General features: G+C 41.4%; 1 protein-coding gene across 3 annotated transcripts; it reads right to left on the bottom strand.

The window, feature by feature from the left end:
- Positions 1 to 78: 78 nt before the first annotated feature.
- On the bottom strand, positions 79 to 27,164 carry dennd10 (DENN domain containing 10). Of its 3 annotated transcripts, XM_060842133.1 has the most exons (10): positions 27,147 to 27,164; positions 25,274 to 25,380; positions 21,495 to 21,691; positions 21,121 to 21,200; positions 18,948 to 19,096; positions 17,173 to 17,284; positions 16,553 to 16,653; positions 16,185 to 16,292; positions 10,281 to 10,375; positions 79 to 1,324 (listed from the first exon to the last, which is right to left on the bottom strand). In XM_060842133.1, exons 2-10 carry the CDS (start codon positions 25,311 to 25,313, stop codon positions 1,154 to 1,156), a joined length of 1,053 nt encoding a protein of 350 aa, XP_060698116.1. In that variant the 5' UTR covers positions 25,314 to 25,380; positions 27,147 to 27,164; the 3' UTR covers positions 79 to 1,153. The 3 variants fall into 3 exon arrangements, with proteins under 3 accessions (XP_060698116.1, XP_060698115.1, XP_060698117.1); XM_060842132.1 differs by lacking the exon at positions 27,147 to 27,164 and having other exon boundaries at positions 25,274 to 25,697; XM_060842134.1 differs by lacking the exons at positions 21,121 to 21,200; positions 21,495 to 21,691; positions 25,274 to 25,380; positions 27,147 to 27,164 and adding an exon at positions 19,203 to 19,296.
- Between the last annotated feature and the right edge of the window lie 527 nt (positions 27,165 to 27,691).

The raw sequence follows: 27,691 nt of genomic DNA, 5'->3' as shown, positions 1-27,691 counted from the left end.
ATAATAATGAACTCATCTCAGTCTCCATTACACTTAAGGCAACATTTTTATGAATTGGACACTGGGAAGGCTGTATCATGGGAGTGTGTTTTGAGAATTTATTTTTCTGTTGTGAGATTAGGTAGAATATTTGCTAGTGGGATTCAGTGGGTTGAAAGAAAGGCTTGAGGAATATGGTTGCTGAATAACAAGTAGAAGATGACCATTAGAAAGAAGAAAAATACAAATCAAGTCAATGAAATATGTGAACCAACCATAAAATCATCAGAATGAAAACTATCTGGAATGTAGCAATTGCTATGTTCACAATACACACCGAACTTTACATAAGGTTAGTTATAAATTCTCGAGCATTGTTAGCAAGGCCAGCATTTATTTTCCTGATTACCCTTGAGTCACTGTGGAATTCACTACTCCAAAGTGTGGTGGATGTGGGACAGTGAATATATTTAAGGAAGAGACAGATTAGACAGATGTTTATTTGGTAATGGATTGAAGGGATATGGAGAGAAGGCAGGAAAATGGGAATGATCAGCAGATCAGCCTTGATCGAATGGTGGACCAGACTTGATGGGCTGTTTGGCCTAATTGTGCTCCTATATCTTATAAACTTAGGAACTTTGCTAAATCACTGCCATGTGTTAAAGGTACTCTCACACAGAAAGGATCGGGATAAACTTCCCATGGTGGAACCCTGTAATCAGTGCAGGTTGTTTCTGAAGAGGGCCAATAAACCCTAAACATCACTTCATAGAAAATCAGTTTTGACAACCCAAACATAAAAAAGCAGTGAAATAAGCTAATAAACATACTGGTCATATTGAATTTTGAAGTGTACTCGAGGTGTTAATGCAGTATTCATTTTTACTGTGTTTTTTCTAGTTAAGTACATAACTTGTGAAGAATAATGTGGACTTGCACATGGATTCCTTCACTAAAGATTTAGTAAGGTGATTCTTTAATATGCAAGTCTATATATACACATTCATTTAATTGATGGGCCAATTACTGAAAAGACAGCAAGTAATGTGCTGTGCGCCAGTTCAATTTTAATCATTTATTCATTTGCCCAAAGCAGCTTTTAAGCTGAATATTGTCTAAGAATTCACCTTGGTCGACTACATGAAAGGTTTCCCACTGTAAATAGCAAGAGTCAGATCTGAAGCATTTGCTCTGCAGCTGCTACGTGATAGAGGAAGGTCTCAATTGCAGGTGGAAAATGGCGCTCCTTTAGAATCTCCAGAGTGATCTTGGGTTTTCCCCCTTCGTCTGGTGCCAGTGAGGCTAAGTTAGCCAAAATTTCTTTTGTTTTCTGTGAAATGTCCTGAAAGGAATCATGTAAATGGAAGTCAGCACAAAGAGTAATGGAGTCTGGAATCTTGTTTTTCTTTTCATTTTTGTTTAGATCTATACCCTCTGCTTGCTCTACAAACTGCAGAAACCAGGGAGGTCTGAAGGTTAATTGTCTATTCATTGTTGAAGAAGCTCATCTCAGCTGGACAATAGTAGCATTGTTACCCTGACTTCGATTCTGTGAACAATGGAAAGTTAGCATGGGCTCCTGCTTTGGGTCATATAATCAGCAAATACTCTTGGGAGACAAGAGTTAGCCTTGGTTATGATGTAACCCATACCTTCATACCCAACAATACCATGGTTCAGCTATGAGTGCTAATGTGGCTGAGGCAAAAAGCCAAACTGCACACTGGCATAAGAATTAGCGTATTTAGAAAAGGAAAAAAGAAAATCCAAGCAAATAATAGAACTGTAATTCCAGGCAAAAAAAGAATTGATTTGAACAGAGGAGCGTAAACACCACTAGGTGGCATAGATATTGCGCACGCGCATAAACAGCTGGGGCGAACTACCGGCAGCTTCCTGAATCAAAGATGGCGCCGCCCGTATTGTCACGTTGCAGGGCGGAGTCAAACTCCCATGAGGCGGTGCTGCAAACTGTCACCCACGGGTCCTTTAATCTACTGCTGCGGTGGAGGTTAAAAACATTCGATTGTGTAATTTCGAAAGGAGTTCTGAGGAGGTTGGTTTCTGAGAAGAAAAGCCAGCCGGTATTACTGTGGCCGTGCCGCAGCTGTTGTAAGTCCCGCGGGCTGTTTGGGGGCGTGTGTGTGAGAGAGCGCGAGCTCCTGTCAGATTGGTTTGGAGATGTTGGTGTTGGACTGGGGTGTACAAAGTTAAAATCACACAACACCAGGTTATAGTCCTACAGGTTTAATTGGAAGCTCCGAAATGTAGTGTGCTTCCAATTAAACCTGTTGGACTATAACCTGGTGTTGTGTGACTTTTAATCCTGTCAGATTGATCAGGTTCTCTTGGCTGTTGTGTTTAATAAAGAGTTTGCTGTCTGTTCACCAACACCCCCGTGATCAAACTCGATGTGCAATCTGTAAAAACCTCCCTAAAGCTTGGAAGCTACCGTCAACGTTCGGGGGGGGGGGGATGTAAAAGGTAAAGACGTCCTAGTCCTAGCAGACCCAAGGGCTACTCTCTCATTGACTCTTAACTGGCCCCTGGGCAACGAGGGATGGACAAGAAATGTGGCTAATAGCCAGCTTCGCCCACATCCTGTGAATGAATGAGGAAAAAATTAGGGACCACTTTTGGTGGTTTCATGAGGCCTCGGGAGAGGTTGAGAATGTATTGGGGTTGTCTATCTCACTTAATGCACTGATGCTGCCCAGCTTGCTGTGTGCTTCTAGCCTCTTGCTTTCTACCTTGGACTCCCAACATCTGCGGCTTTCTTTTTCCTCATGTGGCACAGGAGACTCCTTTTTTTAACAGAAGGAAAACCCATCACAGCAAAAAGACAAGATGGGAGTGAAGCAGTCTCAGCTTAATTTCCAATGCATTTGTAGCCTTTGTGCTGAATTTATATTTCTAAGAGGTCACTAATAATCCACTGTGATATGATTGAGTTAACTAATCCAAAAGGAAAAGCTTCAGATTCCAGTAGGAAATAACTTGGGGCAAATCTGTTCTGCTTTATATATTTTCCTAACCAAACTGTTCAGAGATGTTATTACACACCTCTGGAGTAGGTGGCTCTTGAACTCAGGCCTTTGGCTCAGTGGGAGGGACACTACCATCACATGACGAAACCCCCATTCTGCTATATATTGTGCTTGTTCCTTACCTAATTGCAAGTTAATTGGATCTTCAACCTCAAAAATTGAACTGTTACTGACACTTTCCTGGAATTTTTAAAACCATTTGTTGCCCAGTCCTATTTGCTGTGAGGGGATGATGGTTCAGTGTTATAACTTTGAAATTTGTAAAATTGTTGTTTCAAGATGATCTCTTTTAAGGTGAAATCTTGGAATAAAAGGGATCCTGTGGCCTATTCGCAATCCTGGGAAGGACAGAACACCCCTGGTGCTCACCTTCCACCCTACAAACCTTCGCATAAACCAAATCATCCGCCGACATTTCCACCACCTCCAAAAAGACCCCACCACCAGGGATATATTTCCCTCCCCACCCTTTTCCGCCTTCCGCAAAGACCGTTCCCTCCGTGACTACCTGGTCAGGTCCACGCGCCCCTACGACCCACCCTCCCATCCTGGCACTTTCCCCTGCCACTGCAGGAACTGTAAAACCTGTGCCCACACCTCACCTCTATCCAAGGCCCTAAAGGAGCCTTCCACATCCATCAAAGTTTTACCTGCACATCCACTAATATAATTTATTGTATCCGTTGCTCCCGATGCTGTCTCTTCTACATTGGGGAGACTGGGCGCCTCCTAGGAGAGCGCTTTAGGAAACATCTCCGAGACACCCGTACCAATCAACCACACCGCCCCGTGGCCCAACATTTCAACTCCCCCTCCCACTCTGCCGAGGACATGGAGGTTCTGGGCCTCCTTCACCACCGCTCCCTCACCACCAGACACCTGGAGGAAGAATGCCTCATCTTCCGCCTCGGAACACTTCAACCCCAGGGCATCAATGTGGACTTCAAGAGCTTCCTCATTTCCCCTTCCCCCACCTCATCCTAGTTTCAAACTTCCAGCTCCGCACTGTCCCCATGACTTGTTTGACCTGCCTAGCTCCTTTTCCACCTATCCACTCTACCCTCTCCTCCCTGACCTATCACCTTCATCTCCTTCCCCACACATCCATTGTACTCTATGCTACTCTCTCCCCACCCCCACCCTCCCCTGGCTTATCTCTCCACGCTTTCAGGCTCACTGCCTTTATTCCTGATTAAGGGCTTTTGCCCGAAACTCGATTTCTTAATGGTCAGAATAGAGTGCAGGAGGCAGTGTTTGTTTCTTGTGACTGGAGGCTGGTATCCCATGGAATACCACAGATCAGTGCTGATGCCTTACTATTTGTGTTACATATAAATGATAGAGAAGAAAATGTGGGAAGATGATAGTAAGTTTGCGGATGACACAAAGATAGCCTTGCTGATTGACAGTGAGGAAGAAATCTTTGGTTACAGGAGAATATGGACACATTGGTCAGATGCACAGATCAGTGGCAGATTTCCCTAAATTCCATCTATGAAGTTCGGAGGAACAAGGAGATCGCCTCCTTGTATTGGCAGATTTTGGAAATCTGTAGTGCAAGTAAGCATGAGATAATTAGTGATTATGATTACCCTAGGGGAGACTGGCTAATGTAGAGTGTAGGGAATGGAAGGGGAGAAATTCCTGCAATATGTGCAGGAGAACTATCTGGAACGGTACAATTCCAGTCCTACCAGGGAAGGGGCTGTGCTGGATCTGGTCCCAGGGAATGAGATAGGCCAGCTGGGGAGAACATCAGAGTGAGGGATCATTTGGGAAGTAGCAAACGTAATAAGAATCAATATTAAGTTGTAAAAGGATTAAAATCGATAAATTATTACAATGCCAGACTGGAAAAAGGTAGATATTAGGGATCTAAACTTTAAACAGGAGTAGTTGATTGGAAACACATATTTCTGGATAAAACAGTGGTTGAAAAATAGAGATGAACAGGGTACAAGCCTATGAGAAATAAATATGGGGTATCCAAAACAAGAATATTCTGGACAACTAAGAATATTAATTAGAAAATAAGAAAAAGGAAGCATATGATGCAAACTGGAATAATAAAGCAATAGAGCCAGGAATAGTATCTAAAATGTAGAAGAGAGACTAAGGCTGGAATAACGAAGGCTAATGGGAAGCATAAGGAAAGGATGACAGGCTGCTCGAAAACAAATGCTAAAAGGTTCTTCAAACATAATAATAATAATAATAAAAGATTAGTGAAGGACAGAGTAGGGCCCATAAGGAACAAGCAGGGTAAGCCGCTCACTGAAGCAAAGGCTATGGCAGAGGTGCTAAATAAGTACCTTGCTTCTATCTTTAACAAATTAGAAATTGGTGACAATGGCCGTGCTGAAAACGTGTGTATTGAACAACTGAGCAGTACAGTGATAGATGAAGAAGAGACTCTTAAAAAAGGCTGGGAGAAGTCCAGGTAGAGAAATCACCAAGTTGGGAAGGAATGCATTGATATTGCTGACAGAAGTGAGGGAGGAAATTGCAGAGTTGTTGACAGAAATTTTCCACGCTTTTCTAAATATAGTCCTGGGGGACTGGAGGATTGCAAACATGGTACGATTGTTTCAGAAAGGGGCAAAGGAGAGTCAAGTAAACTACAGACCTATCAACTTGACATTAATAATGGGCAAACTACGGAGGCCATAATACAGGATAAGGTAAATATACACTTAGAGAAAAATATAAAAGAATACTAGACTTGTCATGGGCAAGTCATGTCTGACAAATTTGATTGATGATGTGAACGTGCTGGTGTTGGACTGGGCTGGAAAAAACTAAAAATTGTACTATACCAGGTTATAGTCCAACAGCTTTATATGGAAGTATTAGCTTTTGGAATGCTGCTCCTTCATCAGGCAGCTGTTGGACTATATAACCTGGTGTGTGATTTTTAAATTTGACTGAGTTCTTTGATGAGGTGACACAGGCATTGGGATGAGGGTACTGCTGTAGAAGTTGTATATTTGGAGTCTCAGAAAGCATTTGATATGACACATGGCAGGTTGGTTAGCAAATTAGAACATTTTGGGGACTGAATCCTTGCAGCAATGGATCAGCAGTTGGCTAAAAGATAGGAAACAGAGGGGTAGGTACTGATGCTGCAAATGTGTTGCTGGTCAAAGCACAGCAGGTTAGGCAGCATCTCAGGAATAGAGAATTCGACGTTTCGAGCATAAGCCCTTCATCAGGAATAAGAGAGAGAGCCAAGCAGGCTAAGATAAAAGGTAGGGAGGAGGGACTAGGGGGGAGGGGCGATGGAGGTGGGATAGGTGGAAGGAGGTCAAGGTGAGGGTGATTAGGCCGGAGTGGGGTGGGGGCGGAGAGGTCAGGAAGAGGATTGCAGGTTAGGAGGGCGGTGCTGAGTTGAGGGAACCGACTGAGACAAGGTGGGGGGAGGGGAAATGAGGAAACTGAAGAAATCTGAATTCATACCTTGTGGTTGGAGGGTTCCCAGGCAGAAGATGAGGCGCTCCTCCTCCAGCCGTCGTGTTGTTGTGTTCTGCCGGTGGAGGAGTCCAAGGACCTGCATGTCCTCGGTGGAGTGGGAGGGAGAGTTAAAGTGTTGAGCCACGGGGTGATTGGGTTGGTTGGTTCAGGCGGCCTGGAGGTGTTCTCTGAAGCGTTCCGCAAGTAAGCGGCCTGTCTCACCAATATAGAGGAGGCCACATCGGGTGCAGCGGATGCAATAGATGATGTGTGTGGAGGTACAGGTGAACTTGTGGCGGATGTGGAAGGATCCCTTGGGGCCTTGGAGGGAAGTGAGTGTGGAGGTGTGGGCGCAAGTTTTACATTTCCTGCGGTTGCAGGGGAAGGTGCTGGGGGTGGAGGTTGGGTTGGTGGGGGGTGTGGATCTGACGAGGGAGTCACGAAGGGAGTGGTCCTTGCGGAACGCTGATAGGGGAGGGGAGGGAAATATATCCTTGGTGGTGGGGTCCGTTTGGAGGTGGCGGAAATGGCGGCGGATGATACGTTGTATGCGGAGGTTGGTGGGGTGGTAGGTGAGAACCAGTGGGGTTCTGTCTTGGTGGCGGTTGGAGGAGCGGGGCTCAAGGGCGGAGGAGCGGGAAGTGGAGGAGATGCGGTGGAGGGCATCGTCGATCACCTCTGGGGGGAATCTGCGGTCCTTGAAGAAGGAGGCCATCTGGGCTGTGCGGTGTTGGAATTGGTCCTCCTGGGAGCAGATGCGGCGGAGACGAAGGAATTGGGAATATGGGATGGCGTTTTTACAGGGGGCAGGGTGGGAGGAGGTGTAGTCCAGGTAGCTGTGGGAGTCAGTCGGTTTATAATAGATGTCTGTGTTGAGTCGGTCGCCCGAGATAGAAATGGAAAGGTCTAGGAAGGGGAGGGAGGAGTCTGAGACAGTCCAGGTGAATCTCAGGTCGGGATGGAAGGTGTTCGTAAAGTTGATGAACTGTTCAACCTCCTCGTGGGAGCACGAGGCAGCGCCGATGCAGTCATCGATGTAGCGGAGGAAAAGGTGGGGGGTGGTGCCAGTGTAGTTGCGGAAGATGGACTGTTCCACATATCCTACGAAGAGGCAGGCATAGCTGGGGCCCATGCGGGTGCCCATGGCAACTCCTTTAGTTTGGAGGAAGTGGGAGGATTGAAAAGAGAAGTTATTCAGGGTGAGGACCAGTTCAGTCAGTCGAAGGAGGGTGTCAGTGGAAGGGTACTGGTTGGTGCAGCGGGAAAGGAAGAAGCGGAGGGCTTTGAGTCCTTCGTGATGGGGGATGGAGGTGTACAGGGACTGGATGTCCATAGTGAAAATAAGGCGTTGGGGACCGGGGAAGCGAAAATCCTGGAGGAGGTGGAGGGCGTGGGTGGTGTCCCGAACGTAGGTGGGGAGTTCTTGGACTAAAGGGGACAGGACCGTGTCGAGGTATTGGGAGATGAGTTCGGTGGGGCAGGAGCAGGCTGAGACAATGGCCCCAAGGGATCCTTCCACATCCGCCACAAGTTCACCTGTACCTCCACACACATCATCTATTGCATCCGCTGCACCCGATGTGGCCTCCTCTATATTGGTGAGACAGGCCGCTTACTTGCGGAACGCTTCAGAGAACACCTCCGGGCCGCCTGAACCAACCAACCCAATCACCCCGTGGCTCAACACTTTAACTCTCCCTCCCACTCCACCGAGGACATGCAGGTCCTTGGACTCCTCCACCGGCAGAACACAACAACACGACGGCTGGAGGAGGAGCGCCTCATCTTCCGCCTGGGAACCCTCCAACCACAAGGTATGAATTCAGATTTCTCCAGTTTCCTCATTTCCCCTCCCCCCACCTTGTCTCAGTCGGTTCCCTCAACTCAGCACCGCCCTCCTAACCTGCAATCCTCTTCCTGACCTCTCCGCCCCCACCCCACTCCGGCCTATCACCCTCACCTTGACCTCCTTCCACCTATCCCACCTCCATCGCCCCTCCCCCTAGTCCCTCCTCCCTACCTTTTATCTTAGCCTGCTTGGCTCTCTCTCTTATTCCTGATGAAGGGCTTATGCTCGAAACGTCGAATTCTCTATTCCTGAGATGCTGCCTAACCTGCTGTGCTTTGACCAGCAACACATTTGCAGCTGTGATCTCCAGCATCTGCAGACCTCATTTTTTACTCGGTAGGTACTGATGAGCATTTTTCAAATTGGAGACAAGTTCCTAGGGATTAGTCTTGGAACTCTTGCTTTTTCTGATTTTTATACAAATGATTTGAAGATATGTGTTGAGGCAAAATCTCTAAATTTTTAGATGATACTAAGCTAGGAAGAATTGTAAATTGTGACAGTGATGCTGAGTGACTTAAGAGGGATATTGACAAGTTGGCCAAATGGCAGACACTCAGCAGTTTAATTTTAATGCAGAGTAATGTGAGGTAATGTATTTTGGTAGAGGGAAGAAAGAGAAACTATACAGGCTCACTGATACAATTAGAGGGGATTACTGGAGCAGAGGCACCTCAGGATGCACGTGCATTATTCTCTGAAGGTGACCAGGCAAATTGAAACAGTTAAGAATGTTTATAAGATCATTGTTTTACAAGTAGAGGCATTAAGTCTAAAAGCAAGAAAATGATGTTATGTCCCTACAAATCATTGGTCAGACTACATTTGGAGTATTCTGTCCAGTTCTGTGCACTGTAGTTAAGAAGGATGTTAAAGACCTGGACAAAATACAAGAGATTTACTAGAATGGTACCAGGAATAAGGGATTTTAGATACAAAGAAAGATTACAGAAATTGGGCTAATTTTCCTTGGAGCAGAGAAGATGAGAGATTACCTTACTGAGGTGTTCAGTTATGAACAATTTTGACAGAGTAAAGTATGATATTCTGTTCCTACTAGTTGGTCTGTCAGTAACTATTAGGGGTCAAGAATGTCAGCAAGAGTGTGATGAGGAGAAACTTCTTTACTCAGAGTACTGGAAAGTGGGACTAGTGTAGATTGAGAAGTATTTGTGTACATTTGATGTGCTGAGGGGCCTCTTCTGAACTGTGTGATTCTAAGATGTAAGTTATTATTTACAGTTATACCTGTAAATATCAAACAGGGAGCTTTGCCAGTGGAGGACGGACTGTAGGTATACTAAGTCAAAGTGGAGTGCTGAGAATGCCAATCCCCCAAACACCTCTGAAAAGTTTATCAGAAGTTTTTTTTTCCCCTCTGTTCTCTGATGCTAGTAGAAATAAAGGTTTTAAGAAAGAATGCATTTGGAACAGATGGACAGGAATCCATGGATCAATAATCATCAAAAAGTAACTTAAAGAACAAAGTAAGGATATGAATAGACATATGAACATCTAACTCCGACTGAGTGATCCATTTGCTGGACTTACTTTTAATCAGTCTGTTTGGGACAACTAGGGCAAGTGGGACTTGAACCTGGATTTTCTAGTCTAGATATGAGGACACTACCACTGCTCACCAAGACCCTCAAAACAATCACTATTAATCAACCCGTTCAGACATGTTATCACACACCTAAGGAACAGGTGAGGCTCAAACTGAGGCTTTCCTTACTCAGCAATAAAGACTCTACAAGGCACTTCTTGTAGTCTGCTAGTAAAAGATATTTTCAATCAACTTGATCAGATGTTACGACATACTTCCAGGATAGCGTTATGAACCTAGATCTGCTGGACCCGAGGTAGGGACACTACCATTGTGCCATAAGACCCTTAGAACAATCACTATACACTCTGCAAAGTTCTACAAAGACTTAATGGTAAATAATCACCTTAATCACTTGACCATCTGATTTCTCTGGGTCATTAGCTGATTGAACAATGAATTGCCCAATGTCCTTGTGCAGTTTACCCATTGTCATTGATTCTGTGGGAGAGAGATTTTAAACAGTTCACCATTGTCATCAAATTGTAATAATAAGATCAGTAATAATTTCATCCTGCGTTTGCGATTCTCACTGAAGTATTGTTCCTAATGAGTAAGACAGTTTACAACAATTAGCTTTGCCAATAAAGTGTGGCAGGGAAATCTTATGGGATGTTAAAGTGATACAAAAAGAGATCTCTATATAGAATACTTAACGTATTGGTGACATATCTTGATTCTCTGACTAACATCACATATTAATGGCAGTGGCATCAACAGCTACTACAAATATTACAGGTATTCAAAATGGTACAATATTACGCTAACAATAACAGGTTTTTGCAATGCCCTGTAAAGTATAAAGTTACACTTAAACTCATGCTTCAATATCATATCAATATGCTTCTTGTTTACTATTCTTAATCAACAACTTCAAATGGGTCCAAACACTAACAGTACCAGTGAGAGATCTGCAGCCACCAATATTTACTGTATTAATTTGCTCTGTCCATATATAAAATAAGCTTTGGAAAAATATAAAGAATTCAACAATTTACAATCTACCTGATAATGGTTATTCGTACAAAATGAACTGTCCCTGGCTCACTGCTAAATACTACTTGGATGGAAAACTCTTCAACCTCAGTTGCCTCTATGTCAAAACTAAACTGAGTACCAGAGGACTACAGTATGCAGATGACAGTAGTGCTGTTGCCCACTCTGCCCCAGGTTTGCAAGCTACTTTTGACCTCTTAAATTCAGCATGCATGAGATTCAGCCTGTCCCTAAATGTTGGCAAAATTATTCTCATATCAACTCAGACTTTGTCAGCCAAATATTCCAATTCCTAAAAGGAGAGATTCTGGAATATGTTGAACACTTGCTACACCTTGTCAGCGACCTCTCTCAAAAGGCCACCATTGACAAGGAGACCAAACACCAGATCAGTTCAGCTTTCAACAAACTCTGGCCACTGAGGTTTGACAACAAAGATCTCTAAGTCAACAAAGTCTCAGTGTATGCGATAATTGTCACCATCACCACATTTCTGTTGTGTAGTGAGTCCTGGACTGTTTATCAGCAACATGTAAGTATGCTAAAGAAATTCCATCAACAATACCTCTATCACATTTTAGAGACTCTGCGAAGATTATCGAACAAATGCCAGTGGTATGCTGAAGCCAATTTCTGAGCATTCAGGTAAACTTTATACAAAACCAAATGCAATGGACTGGACTCTATATCTTGCTAGCTAAAAGGCGAGGAAATTATTGGAAGAAATTCTAAAGGACTGGCTTAAACAATACTTGGAAAGGCAGGGATTGATCAGGGATAGACTGCACAGATTTGTTAGAGCGAAATCCTCTCTGACTAATTTTAATGAGCTTTTTGAAAGGGTAACTAAATGTATTGATGAAGAATGTGCAGTTGATGTTGTTTACATGGACTTCAGTAAGGCCTCTGACAAGGTCCCATATCAAAGCTGGTCCAAAAAATAAGAGTTCATGGGATCCAATGCAAATTAGCATACTGAATCCAAAACTTGCTTACAAATCGGAGGGAAAAGATGATGGTGGAGGATCGATTTTTTGTAATTCGAAGCCTGTGACCAGTGTGTATTACAGGGATTGATGCTGGGATCTTGCAGTTTTTTACGTGCATTAACGGCTTGGATGTGAATGTGCAAAGTATAATTAGTAATTTTATAGATGACACAAAAAGTTATGGTGTTGTTGATAGTGAGGAGGATGATCTTGGACTACAATTTGATAATGGTCAGCTGGTAAATTGTGCAGAGCAGTGGCAGATGGAATTTAACCCTGATAGTTTTGAGCTGATGCATTTTGGGAGGTCTAATAAGGAAACAGGTAAAAACATGGGCTGCAGATGCTGGAAACCAGAGTCTAGATTATAGTGGTGCTGGAAAAGCACAGCAGGTCAGGCAGCAACCGAGGAGCAGGAGAATCGATGTTTTGGGCAAAGGCCCTTCATCAGGTATAGGGAATATCCTACACAATGAATGGTAGGTCCCTAGGGAGAACTGAGCAACAATGGGACCTTGGTGTTCCAAGTCCATAGATCACTGACAATGTCAGCATTTGTAGACAGGTTAGTGAAGAAGGCATATGGGTTGTTCGCCTTCATTAGTAGAATATAGGAGCACCGAAGTCTTGTGATACTAAACGAGTATTTTGCATCAGTATTTACTGTGGAAAAGGACATGGAAGACATAGAATGTAGGGAAATAGATGGTGACATTTTGAAAAATGTCCATATTACAGAGGAGGAAGTGCTGGGTGTCTTGAAATGCATAAAAGTGGAAAACTCCCCAAGACCTAATCAGCTGTACCCTAGAACTCTATGGGAAGTGATTGCTGGGTCTCTTACTGAGGTATTTATGTCATCGATAGTCACAGGTGAAGTGCTGGAAGATGGGAGGTTGGCTAACATGGTACCACTGCTTAAGAGAAGTGGTAAGGACAAACCAAGGAACTATAGACCAGTGAGCCTGACGTTGGTGGTGGGCAAGTTGTTGGAGGGAATCCTAAGGGACAGGATGTACATGTATTTGGAATGGTAAGGACTGATCAGAGATAGTCAACATGGCTTTGTGCATGGGAAACCATGTCTCACAAACCTGGTTGAGGTTTTTGAAGAAGTAACAAAGAGGATTGATGAGGGCAGAGTGGTAGATGTGATCTGTATGGACTTCAGTAAGGTGTTTGCCAAGGTTCCCCATGGGAGACTGCTTAGCAAGGTTAGATCTCATGGAATACAGGGAGAACTAGCTATTTGGATACAGAACTGGCTCAAAGGTAGAAGAGAGAGGTTGTGGTGGAGGGTTGTTTTTCAGACTAGAGGCCTGTGACCAGTAGAGTGCCACAAGGGTCAGTGCTGGGTCCACAACTTTTCATTATTTATATAAATGAGTTAGATGTGACCATAAAAGGTACATAAAAGACACCAAAATTGGAGGTGTAGTGGACAGTGAAGAAAGTTACAACGATTACAATGGGATCCTGATTAGATTGGCCAATGGCTGAGAAGTGGCAGATGGAGTTTAATTTAGACAAATGTGAGGTGCTGCATTTTGGGAAAGCAAAACTTAGCAGGATTTATATACTTAATGGTAAGGTTCTATGGAGTGTTGCTGAACAAAGAGACCTTGGAGTGCAGGTTTATAGCTCCTTGAAAGTGAAGTGGTAGGTAGATAGGATAGTGAAGGCAGCATTTGATATGCTTTCCTTTATTGGTCAGAGTATTGAATACAAGATTTGGGAGGTCAAGGAGGAGTTGTAGCTGTACAGGACATTGGTTAGGCAATTCTGGTCTCCTTCCTACCGGAAAGATGAAGTGAAACTTGAAAGGGTTCAGAAAAGGTATACAAGGATGTTATCAGGGTTGGAGGATTTGAGCTATAGGAAGAGGTTGAATAGGCTAGGGCTGTTTTGCCTGGAGCGTTGGAAGCTAAGGGGGTATAAAATCATGAGGGACATGGATAGGATAAATAGACAGTCTTTTCCCTGGGATGAGGGAGTCCAGAAATAGAGGGTGTAGGTTTAGGGTGAGAGGGGAAAGATATAAAAGAGACCTCAGGGGCAACTTTTTCACACACAGGCTGGTGTGTGTATGGAATGAGCTGCCAGAGGAAGTGATGGAGGCTGGTACAATTACAACATTCAAAAGGCATTTGGATTGGTTTATGAATAGGAAGGGTTTGGAGGGATATGGGCCGGGTGCTGGCAGGTGGGATTAGATTGGGTTGGGATATCTGGTCGGCATGGACAAGTTGGGCTGAAGGGTCTGTTTCTGTACGGTTCATCTCCATGACTCTATAACTTTATAAAATATTAGCTAGACCACAGATGGAATACTGTGTGCAGTTCAGTTCACACTATTGGAAGAACATGATTTCACTGAAGAGAGTACCGAAGAGATTCACCAGGATGTTATTTGGGTTGAAAAGTCTCAGTTATGAGGAGAGACAGGATAGGCTGAGTCTGTTTTCCTATGAGCAGAGAATGCTGAGAGGGAGCTGATTTGAGATATACAATATATGAGAAACAAAAACAGTAGATTGCGAGATTCTTTTCCCCTTGACAGACATGTTTAAGACCAGAGGGCCTAAGTTTAAGGAGAGGAATAAGTGATTTAGAGGAAATGGGAACAGTTCCTTTCTAACCAAAAGGGTGATAGAATTATAAAATATGCTGCCTGAGAAGGATGATGGAGGTACTCTTGCAACAATTAAGAAGCATCTGGATGAGTACTTAAAATGCTAGGGCATAGTAGGCTAAGAACGAAGTGCTGATAAGTAAGGTTAATGTAGTTTGGTGTTTGTTGGTTGCCGTAGACATGGTGGGCTGAAGGGCCTGTTTCTATGCTGTATCACTCTATGACTATGACATTATCCCTCCTGTCAGATTTTCTTTTCTCAACTCTCACACCTGCAGCATTCCAGGGGATGATGAAGAAAATGCTACAAAGTCACTTTGAAGCTTTCTTTGAAATATAACAGCATTGGCATCAATGACTAGGAGGAACTTGCTAGACCATTGTTCAAAATGACACAAGCAAGTTGCATCATGCTGTGATTGCTAATGCTACAATAATGAGGCAGTGAAGAAAGCAAATTCAGCATTCTGGATCCCATTCCCTCATGGGACATCATGACCAGATTGAGATTCAACCTTTTCATATGTGAAGTCACTACAGAATGGGAGAGGTGGTAGCATACTGGTAATGTTGTCAGGCCAGAAATCAATGGCCAAAGATTCCACTACCCCTCCTCCCCTCCAACCTGACTAAAATGTCCAGAAGGAGCTCTTGTATGGGAATTTAAGGGACAATTGACAAGTTACCTCATCATAGCCTGATCCAGAAGATTATATTATATGTAATCCATGGGAAGTTGGATACAAAATTGGCTTGGTCGTAGGAGATATGGGAGAGTTGTGGAGGGTATTTTTCTGACTAGAGGTCTGTGACCAGTGGTGTTCTACAAGGATCAGCGCTGACAACTCTGTGATTTGTTTTTTATATATATAAATGAATTGGAAGCAAATGTAGAGGGTCTGATTAGTATGTTTGCAGATGATGTGAAAATTGATGGAGTTGTAGATAGTGAGGCAGGTTATCAAAGGATACAGCAGGGTATAGATGAGTTGGAAAGCTGAGAAGAAAAATGGTAGATGGAGTTTAGTCGGGACAAGTTTGAGGTGATGCATTTTAGGAGGTCAAATAGCAAGACCTTTAGGAGCATTGGTATACAGAGGGATCTTTGGATGCAAGTCCACAGCTCCCTGAAAGTAGCAAGGCAAGTGCATAAGTGGTAAAGAAGGCAAACAGCATGCTTGCCTGAATGATTAGGGCACTGACTGTGAAAATTGGCAAGACGTGTTGCACCTGTGTAAAACTTTAGTAACACCACATTTAGATATTGTGTGTCATCCTTTTCGCTACACTATAGGAAAGATGTGGAAGCTTTGGAGAGGGTGCAAAACAGTTTTACAAGGAAGTTGCCTGGATTGAAGTGTATTAGCTCTTAGGAGAGCTTTGGACAAACTTGGATTGTATTCGCTACAATTGTGTCGCTGGCGACCAGAAGTATATAAAATTATGAAAGGCATGGATAGGATTGTTAATTGGAATCTCTTTCTGAAGATGGAAATATCAAATACTAAGGGCATTGGTTTTGAGTGAGAGCTGAAAGTGTACAGGCAGTGTAGGTCAGTGAATAAAGGGATGATGGATCACAGGATGATAGTAAAACAAAAAATGTAGTGAAGTACTAAAGAGCCATTGATACCTTGAGCATGTGGGGCAACAACGATCTCACTTTCCACCAGGTTCACAAACACATCGTAGATGTCTAGGCGGTCAGTCACCTTTAAGTCTGTGAAACCAGCTACATAGCCTGTGTGTTGAATGAAAACAATTCTTAGAACTGTCATTAAATACTAGAAGTATATACTCTGAGTTACAGGGGAAAAAGCATCAATGTTTGCCAGCAGATACATCGATAGTTGGTAATTTACAACCACTTTATACATCCCAGAATTAGACAAAGGGATTTTATTATTGAGTGACAAAGTTCCAGGTGAAATTAGATATTGCAGGAGTAGCACAGCAAAAACTGATTTAATTGTGGATTTGAAAAAGAAACAGTATTCCTACCAGCACAAGTCTTCAAGGCCTCTAGTTCATTTTGATTTAAATGCACATAAGGATGAAGTATTGACCAATCCTGCCTATGCCAAGCTAATGTAGGCAAGGTCCTGGAATATAAAGTAAAATGAATATCTGTCACAATTCTCTGTCACCACACTTTGAAATGACAAACTTTTAAAGAACAGGGAACTAAAGCCAGTGATTTTGCTTTGTTCTTCCGGCTTCTCTGCAAGGGCAAGAGTCAAGGATCTACCAGAAAAGGCCATTTTTCCAGTTATTAGCTTCAAGATGATACATTGTGTCACTATCACAAAAACTACACCAAATGGATTGAAGTGGGTTCAAGAAGACAGCTCATTACCACTTTATCAAAGATAATCAGGACAAGCAATAAATGCATATCCACCCAAAGACATTCTGGTGTCATAAATGATTTTTTAAAATGTGTCTCCATTTATTGTGACTCAACATTTTCCATTAAAATTGCAGGACAGGGTTCAGAGATAAAGCAATGGAAATAGCAATATCTGGTTATCATGGCACCCAAAGTAGGAAGTTTAGAAGATGTGGACAATATCATGCAAATGCAGTGAAACACTATGTGCCACCCTATGTGTTGTTTTTACCTGGTAAACTCCTGCAATGCTTCTATGCGTGGGTGGTAGACCACAATTCTTTTCTTCAACAGAAGTGCAGTATACAGGATAATAGTTTCCATTCCAAACTGATTTACTACATCTGGTAAAGAAAAATGCATTTCACTGGAGCCAAAAGAATTCCTAGTTTGTTTCACAACGTTATCACTTTATTGCATACGGTGACTTTATTCCCTTAAGAGAACCATTTCATACCAACATGATTTTCACTTTGTATGGAGTTCATAGAATCTTGACAGTGCAGATAGAGGCTATTTAGCCCATTGAGTTTGCACTGATCTGCAATACCCATAACTGCATTTACTGTAGCTAATCCATCTAACCTACATATTTTTGGACTGTAGGTAGAAACTGAAGCACCGGCGGAAATCCACACAGTCACCACGGACTGGAATCAGACTGTGGTCCCTTGCATTGTAAGGCTGCAGTGCTAACTACTGTGCGACTGTGTTACTCAGTTATCTAGTTTCAGTGAAGGATTGAACTGAGGAATAACTATTTCAGGCCAAAGTGAACTATACTCACAACTTATGGTTGCTGTTCATTTTCTCTGCATAAATATCTGTATATGTGGAAGTCTAGTGCGGTCAGAGTTGAGTTAATCTACAATGTTCTCCATGGTCGTGTGACACTCGCTGCTACATTAAGAATTGTAATTTTGTTCCAAGTCTTTCATGAAGATGTCCACGAAAAGGTGATGGTGACCCACTAGACTGGGTAAGAGCAGCAGATCTCTTTTCTTAAATATTGGTGAACCTGACAGCTTTTCAAAACATTATTCACAAATACTGGTGGTTTGTTTTTAAATGTCTAAATTAATTGAATTTAAATCCCAAAGCTGCCATGATGACATTTGAACTTGAGTTTCTGGATTATTATCCAGAATTAACCATTATTAACCACTATGCTATAGAATCCCTAGGTGAATGTGAGTATCACAGAGGTACCAGTGAACAGCTGAGGGTTATCTACTTTCAAGAGACCGCTGTGTGCAAAATGAAAATAAGAACAGTTACTGAACAATGGATAATAGATCATAATGTGTAAAATAATTAAGTTAAAATGAATTCAGTAGAAAATTAAACAATTCTGCCATAAGATGTAAGTACATTTGGAGTAGATAGAAATATAAAAATAAGTGAAGGAGTTAGGCTGTTTGGCCCTTCAAGCCTGCACCACCATTCAATATGATCATGGCTGATCATGCAATTTCAGTATCCCACTCCTATTTTCTCTCCATACCCTTTAACTGTAAGGACAACATCCAGCTCCCTCTTGAATACATCAAACAATCTGACCCCAACACTTATGTCAAAGAATTCCACAGGTTCACAACTCTTTGAGTGAAGAAATTCTTCCTCATCTCAGTCCTGAATGGCTTACCCATTATTCTTAGACCGTGACCCCTTAGTTCTGGAATTATTCAACAACAGGAACATTCTTTCTACATCTAGCCTGCCCAGCTCCAGATGTCCCACTATTTGTGATAATTACAAACTACCATTTTTGACACAATAGCTTACTGCGTCAATGATGTAAAGGTCTGCTTGGCATCGGACCCAAAGCATTAACTCTGTTTTCTCATTACAGATGCTGCCAGACCTGCTGTGTTTTTCCAACAATTTTTGTTTTTGTTCGTGCATATTGTAAGTGACCATATTTGCTCAATCTTGACATCAAGCAGATTCAAAACTTCAAAAGGAATCTTATGTTTATGTAAAACCTTAACAGGTTTTTGTGTTTACCTTTAATGGATCCAGCAAGGTATGCTTTTCTTGCATCATAATCCTTCATAAGAAATGATCCATTCTCTTCGCTTTGACAGATGCCATTAGTAAGAACAGAAATGTAACCTTCCATCATTTTGGCTGGGCTACCATATTTCATGTATATCCTTCAGAAATATTAACATCATTAAAGTTGATAATTACCTTTATGTAAAGAAATATGTTTGTTTTTAATGACTGTTATGCTATTGATATATATAGAGAGATACTAACTTTCTGATTTAGAAAGGGTTCTTTTTCAAGTGAGTATCACTTTTCGAAACACAAAGATTATATTTCAAAATTGCCAAGAACAACAATATTTTCGGATTCAAGTTTCTGACTCTGGAGTTGAGCTTTCTTTATCCACATACTGCTTAGTTAAAATCCTGGAATTTCCTCCATAACTGCAGAATAAGAACTTCAGCTGTTAAAGATGTCAATTCATCACCACCATCTCAAGGGCAATTGGGGATGGGCAATATTGCAGGCCTTGCCAATTTCACAAAAATCCCATGAAGAAACACAAAATATAATCAGGCATGTGCACTTCAATCCCAGATTGTATCGATGTAAGTATTATTAGTACAATTAAACATATTATACATGTAATTCAGGAACCTACAATATCATTATGTTGTAATAAATAATATGGTGAGTAGAGAACAGAGTAAGTGACTGTCTCATTATTATAAAGATGTGGGTGTATCTTTTAAGAGAGTTAAAAGCAGCAGACACAGCACCAAGTGTTCTCAACAAGGTAACAATGTAACACAGGGTCAAACAACTCAATTAGTTCATTGCTTGGAGACAAAAACCAATTTGAATTTGGCCAAACAGTTTAAATTATACCCCAAAAAATACCAATTTCCAATCAAGTTTGAATTGAGTATGTTGACAATCTTAAAAGCCAATGACAGAATCCAGTGCTCTGGGGTATAAGACAGGGGAAATTGAACAGTTGGGAGGAGAACTGCCAAGTCCTAGCATGTAACAGACTGCTTGAAAAAAATCTCTCTTAAAAGTACCTTTTTGATCAGTAACCTGTGCTACAGAAATTCCTAACAAGGAGAAAAGAAGACACAGGAAGATCCGAAGACCAAGAACCTAAAGCTGCCTGGTTTTGAGATAAGAAGTGATGTTTTGTAAGTCTTAATTGGGAGTTTTATCGGAACAGCATAATAAAAGGGAAGGTAACAGATAGGTTAAAATAAGGAATGGTAAATACTTGTTAGTTAATTTTACTCTAACAACTTTATTTCTTAAAGTATAACAATTTTTACTTAGTTCTTGGCCACTCTAAGTATTACAGATTACTGCGTGGGACAAATCTTTTCTGTGTTGCTGGTTTTAAATTAAGCAGGAGAGTTTACTCTGTGTTATGATACTCATAAAGCCACAATAAACTGCATTACACAGGATAGCAGTGCAGAAATTACTCAGATACTATTGCCTAATCATGATATCAATCAGTATCAATTTGTCCTTACCTAATGCAGGCTTGAAGTTAGGTAAAACTGCAATGGTGCACAGCATTAGGAACTTTGGATCCAAAATTATCAGTTCTGCCAAGCAGGTTACATCTACTACATATCTTATTTCAAAGTAGCATTTTCTGCATCGCAAAATATTATTTTATTAAATAAAGCTACCTAATTTGTATTTTAATGAACCAATTCTATTTGATTCCATTGTCTCTTTAGGAAACCTTACGAAAAGTTCATTATGTGTAAAACATTTCTTTAGGATGTCCTGAGGTCAGGAAAGTTCCTCAGCAACTTATCCCCTGAGGAAATTGTTTAAATATTTTATTTTTTTTCTTTGCATGTAAACTGGTAAGTTGTAATTATTTTAGCTATGAGTCACTGAGCATTTGAAATGTCCAGGGCAAAATAGTACAGATGGTGGTTTAGTGGTAATGTCACTGGACTGTAATATAGAGGAGCAAAAATGTGTCCAAACTGTAAATCTAGACTCAGTAATGTCCATCAAGAAACTATCATCAATTTGTTTTAAAAGAGCAATCTGCTTCAAATGTTGACCTTGCCAATGATGACCATATCCCATGAAAGCCATTACATGTAAAACCTTCACCTAAATCCATAAAGAGTTCAATATAACGTGTAACGTGATCTCAGAATTTATAACTCACCTACATAATACTCTCCCAAATGATGCATATTTCTCAGGGTTAAAGTCTTTGGCAGTCAGAACAATAGAAAAATGGGTCACCTATGATAAGAATGAAAAATAAGATACAACTAATATTTAATGCTCGTCATTGTCACAATTAGAGTTCTATTTCAATTCTTAACTCTCACGCAGAATTAGAAATAGAAATTAAGAATGCAATTTGATGTGGCTATAATTTCATACAGTTCTCCATATTCATGCTGCCTTATTACATAATATTGACATTACAGAAATGTGGTATGTGGTATGTAGTATGTGGAAACTGAGATTGAGAGCAAGGAAGAGAAGAAAGCCTGGCCTCGGATTAAAACAAATCCATAAAGCGTTGTATACCTTTGACAATGTAGTGGGATCCTGGACTTGTGTGGTTGTGATATAATACCAGGTTCTTTTGAACTGGCCAAAGACAAAGGTGTGAAGAACATCATTTTCATCAGAAAGGCAGCATTTCCTCAAAAGCAGCTCACGGAATTCTGTTGTGACAGTAGGATAGCACCACACCCACAGTGCATCACCATTTGTGTCTTTTTCTAAGGAAGGAAGGACATTCATTATGAGAATGTGAAAGAGCACTACTGAAATAGTAAAAATGCATTTTATATAATGTGGAGGAACTGGTGTTGGACCGGAGTGGACAAATTTAAAAATCATACAACACCAGATTATAGTCCAACAGGTTTATTTGGAAGCACTAACTTTCGGACCGCTGCTCCGTCATTAGATGGTTGTCCACCTGATGAAGGAGCAGCGCTCCAAAAGCTACTGCTTTCAAATAAACCTGTTGAGACTATAATGTGGTGTTGTATGATTTTTAACTTTGCATTTTATATAAACTCTTGTCAGGAAATTCACCTTTAAAGCAGCAGCTCCACATTTCACAATGATATGCTTTTAAAAATCAATATGTTGTGAAGAATTAAATGCATGTCCACAATGATTATTACCAATTTTTATAGCACATTACAAAGCATCCTATCCAGAAGCACCACCGCTTAGTATGGCAACTGCTCTGCCCAACTTATAGACAGTTGTGAATGCAGCCCAGTCCATCACACAAACCCGCCTCCCAGGTTGTACAGGACATTGGAGAGGCCTCTGCTGGAATACTGTGTCCAGTTCTGGTCTCCCAGTTTTTGGAAGAATAACATTAAGCTGGAGAGGGTTCAGAATAGATTTACCAGGATGTTGCCAGATCTGGAATGTTTGAGTTGTATAGAAAGACTGGATAGGCTGGGACTTTTATCACTGGAGTGTAGGAAGTTCAAGAAGTGACCTGGTAGAAATATACAAAATGATGAGAGGTACAGGTAGAATTAATGGTAGTTGTCTTTTCTCTAGAATGGGGGATTTCAAGGGCAGGGAGTACACTTTAAGATGACAGGAGAGAGATTTTAAAAAATGTGCGAGGCAAATTCTTTCCACAGAGGGTGGTACACAGTAGCATGAACTTCATGAGGAAGTGGTGGATGTGGGTACAATTAAAAAGTACAAAAGAGATAAGTACATGAACAGGAAAGATTTGGAAGGATATGGGCCAGGTGGGACTAGTTCAATTTGGATTATGTTTAGCATGGACTGGTTGGATTGAAGGGTTTGTTTCCATGTTGTATGACTCCATCTATCTATACTTCATGCTTCCTCGAGAAAGCAGTGAACATAATCAAAGGCCCCTCCCACCCCGGTTATACTTTCTTCAACCTTCTTTAGCGGGCAGAAGAGACAAACATTTGAAAACATGTACCAATAGATGCAAGAGCAGTTTTTTCCCCATTTATCAGACTTTTGAACAGACCTCTCATATATTAAAGTTGATCTTTCTCTGTAACATTGTATTCTATACCCTGTTCTGTTACCATGATGTACTTATGTATGAAGGGTTTATGTCCTGATGAAGGGCTTATGCCCAAAACGTCGAATTTCCTGTTCCTTGGATGCTGCCTGACCTGCTGCGCTTTTCCAGCAACACATTTTCAGCTCTGATCTCCAGCATCTGTAGACCACACTTTCTCCTGTACTTATGTATGCTATGATTTGCCTGGATAGCATGCAAAATAATACTTTCACTGTTTCTCTGTACATGTGACAATAATCAAATCAAATATCATATGGAAGAATTAATGAATGTCCTGAAAGGACTCTATACAACCATATTGAGACTCTCTTTTTAATGGTTATCTATGCACTATTTACTAGGGACTTACAGTCTCAGGACTTCTCTAATGTCTTTAACAATGAAGTGTCCACCAAATGCGAACACACAAGTATGGTTTTGTGTTTGAACAGGGCTATGAGCTACAAAAGGTCGCTCTCCCGTGACTGACTAACCACAGACATCTACTACAAACCCACAGACTCCCACAGCTACCGGGATTACACCTCCTCCCACCCTGCCTCCTGTAAGAATACCATCCCGTATTCTCAATTCCTCTGCCTCTGCCGTATTTGTTCCCAGGATGAACAATTCGACCTGAAAAAATTCCAGATGGCATCCTTCTTCAAAGACTGCAATCTTACCTCCCACGCGGTCAATGATCTCCTCCACTTCCTGCAACCCGCTCTTGAACACCACCCCTCCCAATGCAACAAGGACAGAACCCCACGGTCCTCATCCTCCACCTCACCAATCTCTGTATACATCACATCATCCTCCACCACTTCTGCCACCTACAAACAGACCCCACCACTAGGGATATATTTCTCTCCTCACCCCTATCAGCATTCTGGAGAGACCATTCCCTCCACGACACTCTTTTTAGATCCATGCCCCCAACCAGCCCTCACCCCACTCCTGGCATCTTCCTCTACCACCACAGGAAGTGTAAAACCTGCACCAATACCTCCCTCCTCACCTCCGTCCAAGGCCCTAAAGGATCTTTCCACATTCAACAGAAATTTACCAGTACCTCCACAAATATCATCTACTGTATCCTTTGCACCCGATGTAGTCTCCTCTAAAGCGGGGAGACAGAATACCAACTTGCAGGTCATTTCAGAGAACATCTCTGGGACACCCACACAAACCAACCCCACTGCCCTGTGGCTGATCATGCCAATTCCCCCTCCCACTCCGCCAAGGACATGCAGGTCTTTGGCCTCCTCCATCGCCAAACCGTAACCATCCGACGCCTGGAGGAAGAACGCCTCATCTTCCGCCTTGCAACCCTACAACCACACAGGATTAATGTAGATTTCACCAGTTTCCACATTTCCCCAGCTCTCACCTTATCCCAGTCCCAAGTCTCCAACTCATCAACGCTCTCTTGACCTGTGCATAGTCTTTCCCAGCTATCTACTTCACCCTCCTCTCTGCCCTATCACCTTCTCCCTGGCATTCATCTACCCATGGCATTCCGATCTACCTTCCTCCAAGACCCCCACCCCCCACATTTATCTCAGCTCCCAGGCCCGAAAGCCTCATTCCTGATGAAGGGCTGATGCCCGAAACGTCGATTATCAGATGCTGCCTGACTTGCTGTGCTTTTCCAGCACCACTCTCGAGTATGAGCTACAAAAGTCAATTATCAACCTTTATCAATTACTTTGTTTTGCACTAAGTAAAGAAAGGCATTTTTTTAAAAGAGCGATGGCATCTTGTAAAATTGCACAATCCTGGGATCGGGGAGACTTCAAATCAGTTGGTTAGGAGAAATGGAGGATCGAGTCCTGTTCCGCGAATTGGTACTGTTTTACGGTGCTTTTGACCACGCCAATGTCTCGTTTTCTCTCCGAGACAGAGATCGATAAAGCTGCCGGAACAGGCCCTCAATCCTCGGTATAAATCTACACCATGTGACCAAATAGGAAATACGGAAATCCCATTTTTAACATAAATGTTTACAATTGATCAACTGCTTCGATGTCGGAGACAAAACGCGTAGGACATATATGCGGATGTGTTTACAATTAAATAATAAAATTCGCAGATTGTAACCTATATTAAACTGGATATTTCTTCAAGCTGGTACAACATACACAAGGGGAAAAGACAGCCCGAAGTGCGAAATGTATAAACGTAAAAAAAATGGGATAGCAGCATCTATCATTGGGCACTCTTAGGACAACGCAGGATGTCAGTGTACATTACAATCCGATTCCTGACTGCGGACTCTTACCGACCAGCCCCACACTCAGCATCAGAGGCGTCTCAGCCATGGTCTGTCCAACGCGTCAGCAGCTCCGTTACTATAAATGAATGGGGAAACACTCCCTCCGAATATATCTTCAACAGGAATTGAACAATAAATCACTACAGACTGAAATGAAACTGTTGCTGTACTTTGCCAGTTGTAGCTATCACTGAAGTTCTCTAGTGATACAATGTCTGACACAATGTAACTATTAATGCAACCACTTGTTCATGTCAGTTATTTTCAACAATGCAGGTTGTCATTAACTTCTCGCTATTAGAGTTAATGCAACCTTACTACAACTGTTACTCTTTCACTTTTTTTTTAATTTCGGAAGGGGTGATTTTTCCGTCAAAAATGCAAACAACTTTTCCGCACTGTAATCTTTCAGGACCTCTAGCTTCACATTAAAAACTGTCCGGCTGTCACTAAGGGATTGTGCAAAGATTGAGCTGACCGGACAGAGACGTGCAAAGAATGGTACTACATACGCTTACGGACTGAAGCCTTCACGACAACAGGATATTTTGAACTTTGCTTCCTGTTTGAGGAATCTTATAATGACTATTCGGAATCAAAATTGAAGCCTATCATTGTGTAAATAAACTTTTTTTTTATTCCTTCCTTATTTATTCCCCATCCCTAATTGCCCGGGGGCAGTTAAATGTCAGACACATTGGTGTGGGTCTGGAGTCACAGGTAGGCCAGACCACGTAAGGATGACAGTTTCTTTCCCTAAAAGACATTAGTGAACCAGATGGGCAATGGTTTCAGTCATCATTGGACTCCTAATTCCAGATATTTATTGGATTCAAATTTCACCATTAGTCATCTGTCATTCAAGAACATGACCAGGGTCATTAGACTAATAGTTTAGCGATTATACCACTAGGCCATCATCTCACCACTAACATAAAATGCATAGCCATTCCATCAACACCCAAAAAAAGTCAGTTTGTGACAGCTTCAAGAATATTATGATAAGGGTGTTCCACAATGATTCCTGTCTCCTGTCAAAATGAGCTGTTTAAAAAGTGTTCTTTAAAATATTAAAATAATAACATAAAACAGTCTTGTACATTGGCTCCCAAATAAAAAAGCTGAGATCTTTTCAGAATTTCATTGTCTTCTTGTGCCTGCTACATATTCAAATATATTTTTGTTTAATTAAAAATACAAAGTATAAATGAAATGATTAACAGTTCATGTGTTAGTGCTTGGTCGGATACCCCTTTGTTTACATATTCTAAGCTCAGTGCTCTCCAAACTTTTGAAGCACAAGGTCACTATTTAAATTTAAAGTGCAACCAGGATCTACCATGAAGAAAAATAACAAACAAAAGTTTTATTTTTTGTGCTATATAAATATAAAACCAAGTTTATATAATTATCAATCCACCATCTACCCACAAAGTCTCAGTGTAACACCTGTGACTGCACATTATCTGCCAGTGCTTTGGAGTCAGGGTTATAATCTGTTGCTAATCTATTGTCATAATTTATTTCCAGGTCCCTTAGTCGGTTTGCTTTGATTGGATATTGAATTTGGGGCATGGCATTATTTCCCATATTTTTACTGCCATGCCCTACATTTTGATTTGTTTTGCATGTACATAATGAATAAGCTGGACAAAACTCTAATAGTGTCTCATGGACCTACACTTTCTCAAGCAGAATTAATCTGATAATATCCATTTGTAAATTAATTGAAATCAGCACATTTGTTTTAAAAATGTAACAGATATTCCAAACAGAAAATTTCTTTCATGATACTCTTACAAAAGAATTAAAAATCAATACAAACTATTTAAATTGAAGTTGTAGATTTTAATTATTTAAGGAAAATAAATTTGTTTACCTGAAGAATATCAGATTATAGTAGTACTGAAAATAAATATTTTCCAAACTTGTCTACATTCAAAAGAAAAGAACCTGTTTAAGAATCAGTGTGAGATCAGTCATCATTATATCAAATCAAGTAAGGATGGTCCACCACATGCATCCCACTCACCCACTTTAAACGACATTAGTAAATGCCAAACTATCTATTCACTTTTATTGGTGCCAGCCTTTATTTCCAGATTTTTAAAAAGTAACCTCTAATTCCCACATAGCCTAGCAGCATTTGAATTCAGTTCTTTGGATTATGGGTCCAGCAGTATAATCACATTTATAATACTACAACGCGAAATCTCAGGAAACATTATTATTTGCTGATGATGAAAGCATGATAATTTTTTTGTGAAGTTGGTGCCCTTTGGCTATAAGGCAAAATTTTAACATAATAATTCCAATAACTAGTGTACAATGTTTTCTTGATTTTTAATCCAATGTTTATCCTAACTGCAAACTTTGTTCTAAACAATAGTAATAGATCAATTTTTTTAACAAACTCATTCCTTA

Source organism: Hemiscyllium ocellatum, chromosome 22, assembly GCF_020745735.1.
Source record: "Hemiscyllium ocellatum isolate sHemOce1 chromosome 22, sHemOce1.pat.X.cur, whole genome shotgun sequence".
Taxonomy (NCBI): domain Eukaryota; kingdom Metazoa; phylum Chordata; class Chondrichthyes; order Orectolobiformes; family Hemiscylliidae; genus Hemiscyllium; species Hemiscyllium ocellatum.
The sequence above is the reverse complement of the archived record's forward strand: the minus strand, read 5'-3'. Positions and strand labels throughout refer to the sequence as shown.

Bases quoted from the DNA above. Each gene is read 5' to 3' on its own strand.
- dennd10 (XM_060842133.1), bottom strand. From the start codon at position 25,313: ATGGCTGAGACGCCTCTGATGCTGAGTGTGGGGCTGGTCG. The intron at 21,201-21,494 runs GTATACAACGCT...TTCTTATCATAG, and splicing joins ATCCCACTACATTGTCAAAG to GTGACCCATTTTTCTATTGT. The intron at 1,325-10,280 runs GTGATTATTTAC...GATTCCTTTCAG, and splicing joins CAGATGGTCAAGTGATTAAG to GACATTTCACAGAAAACAAA.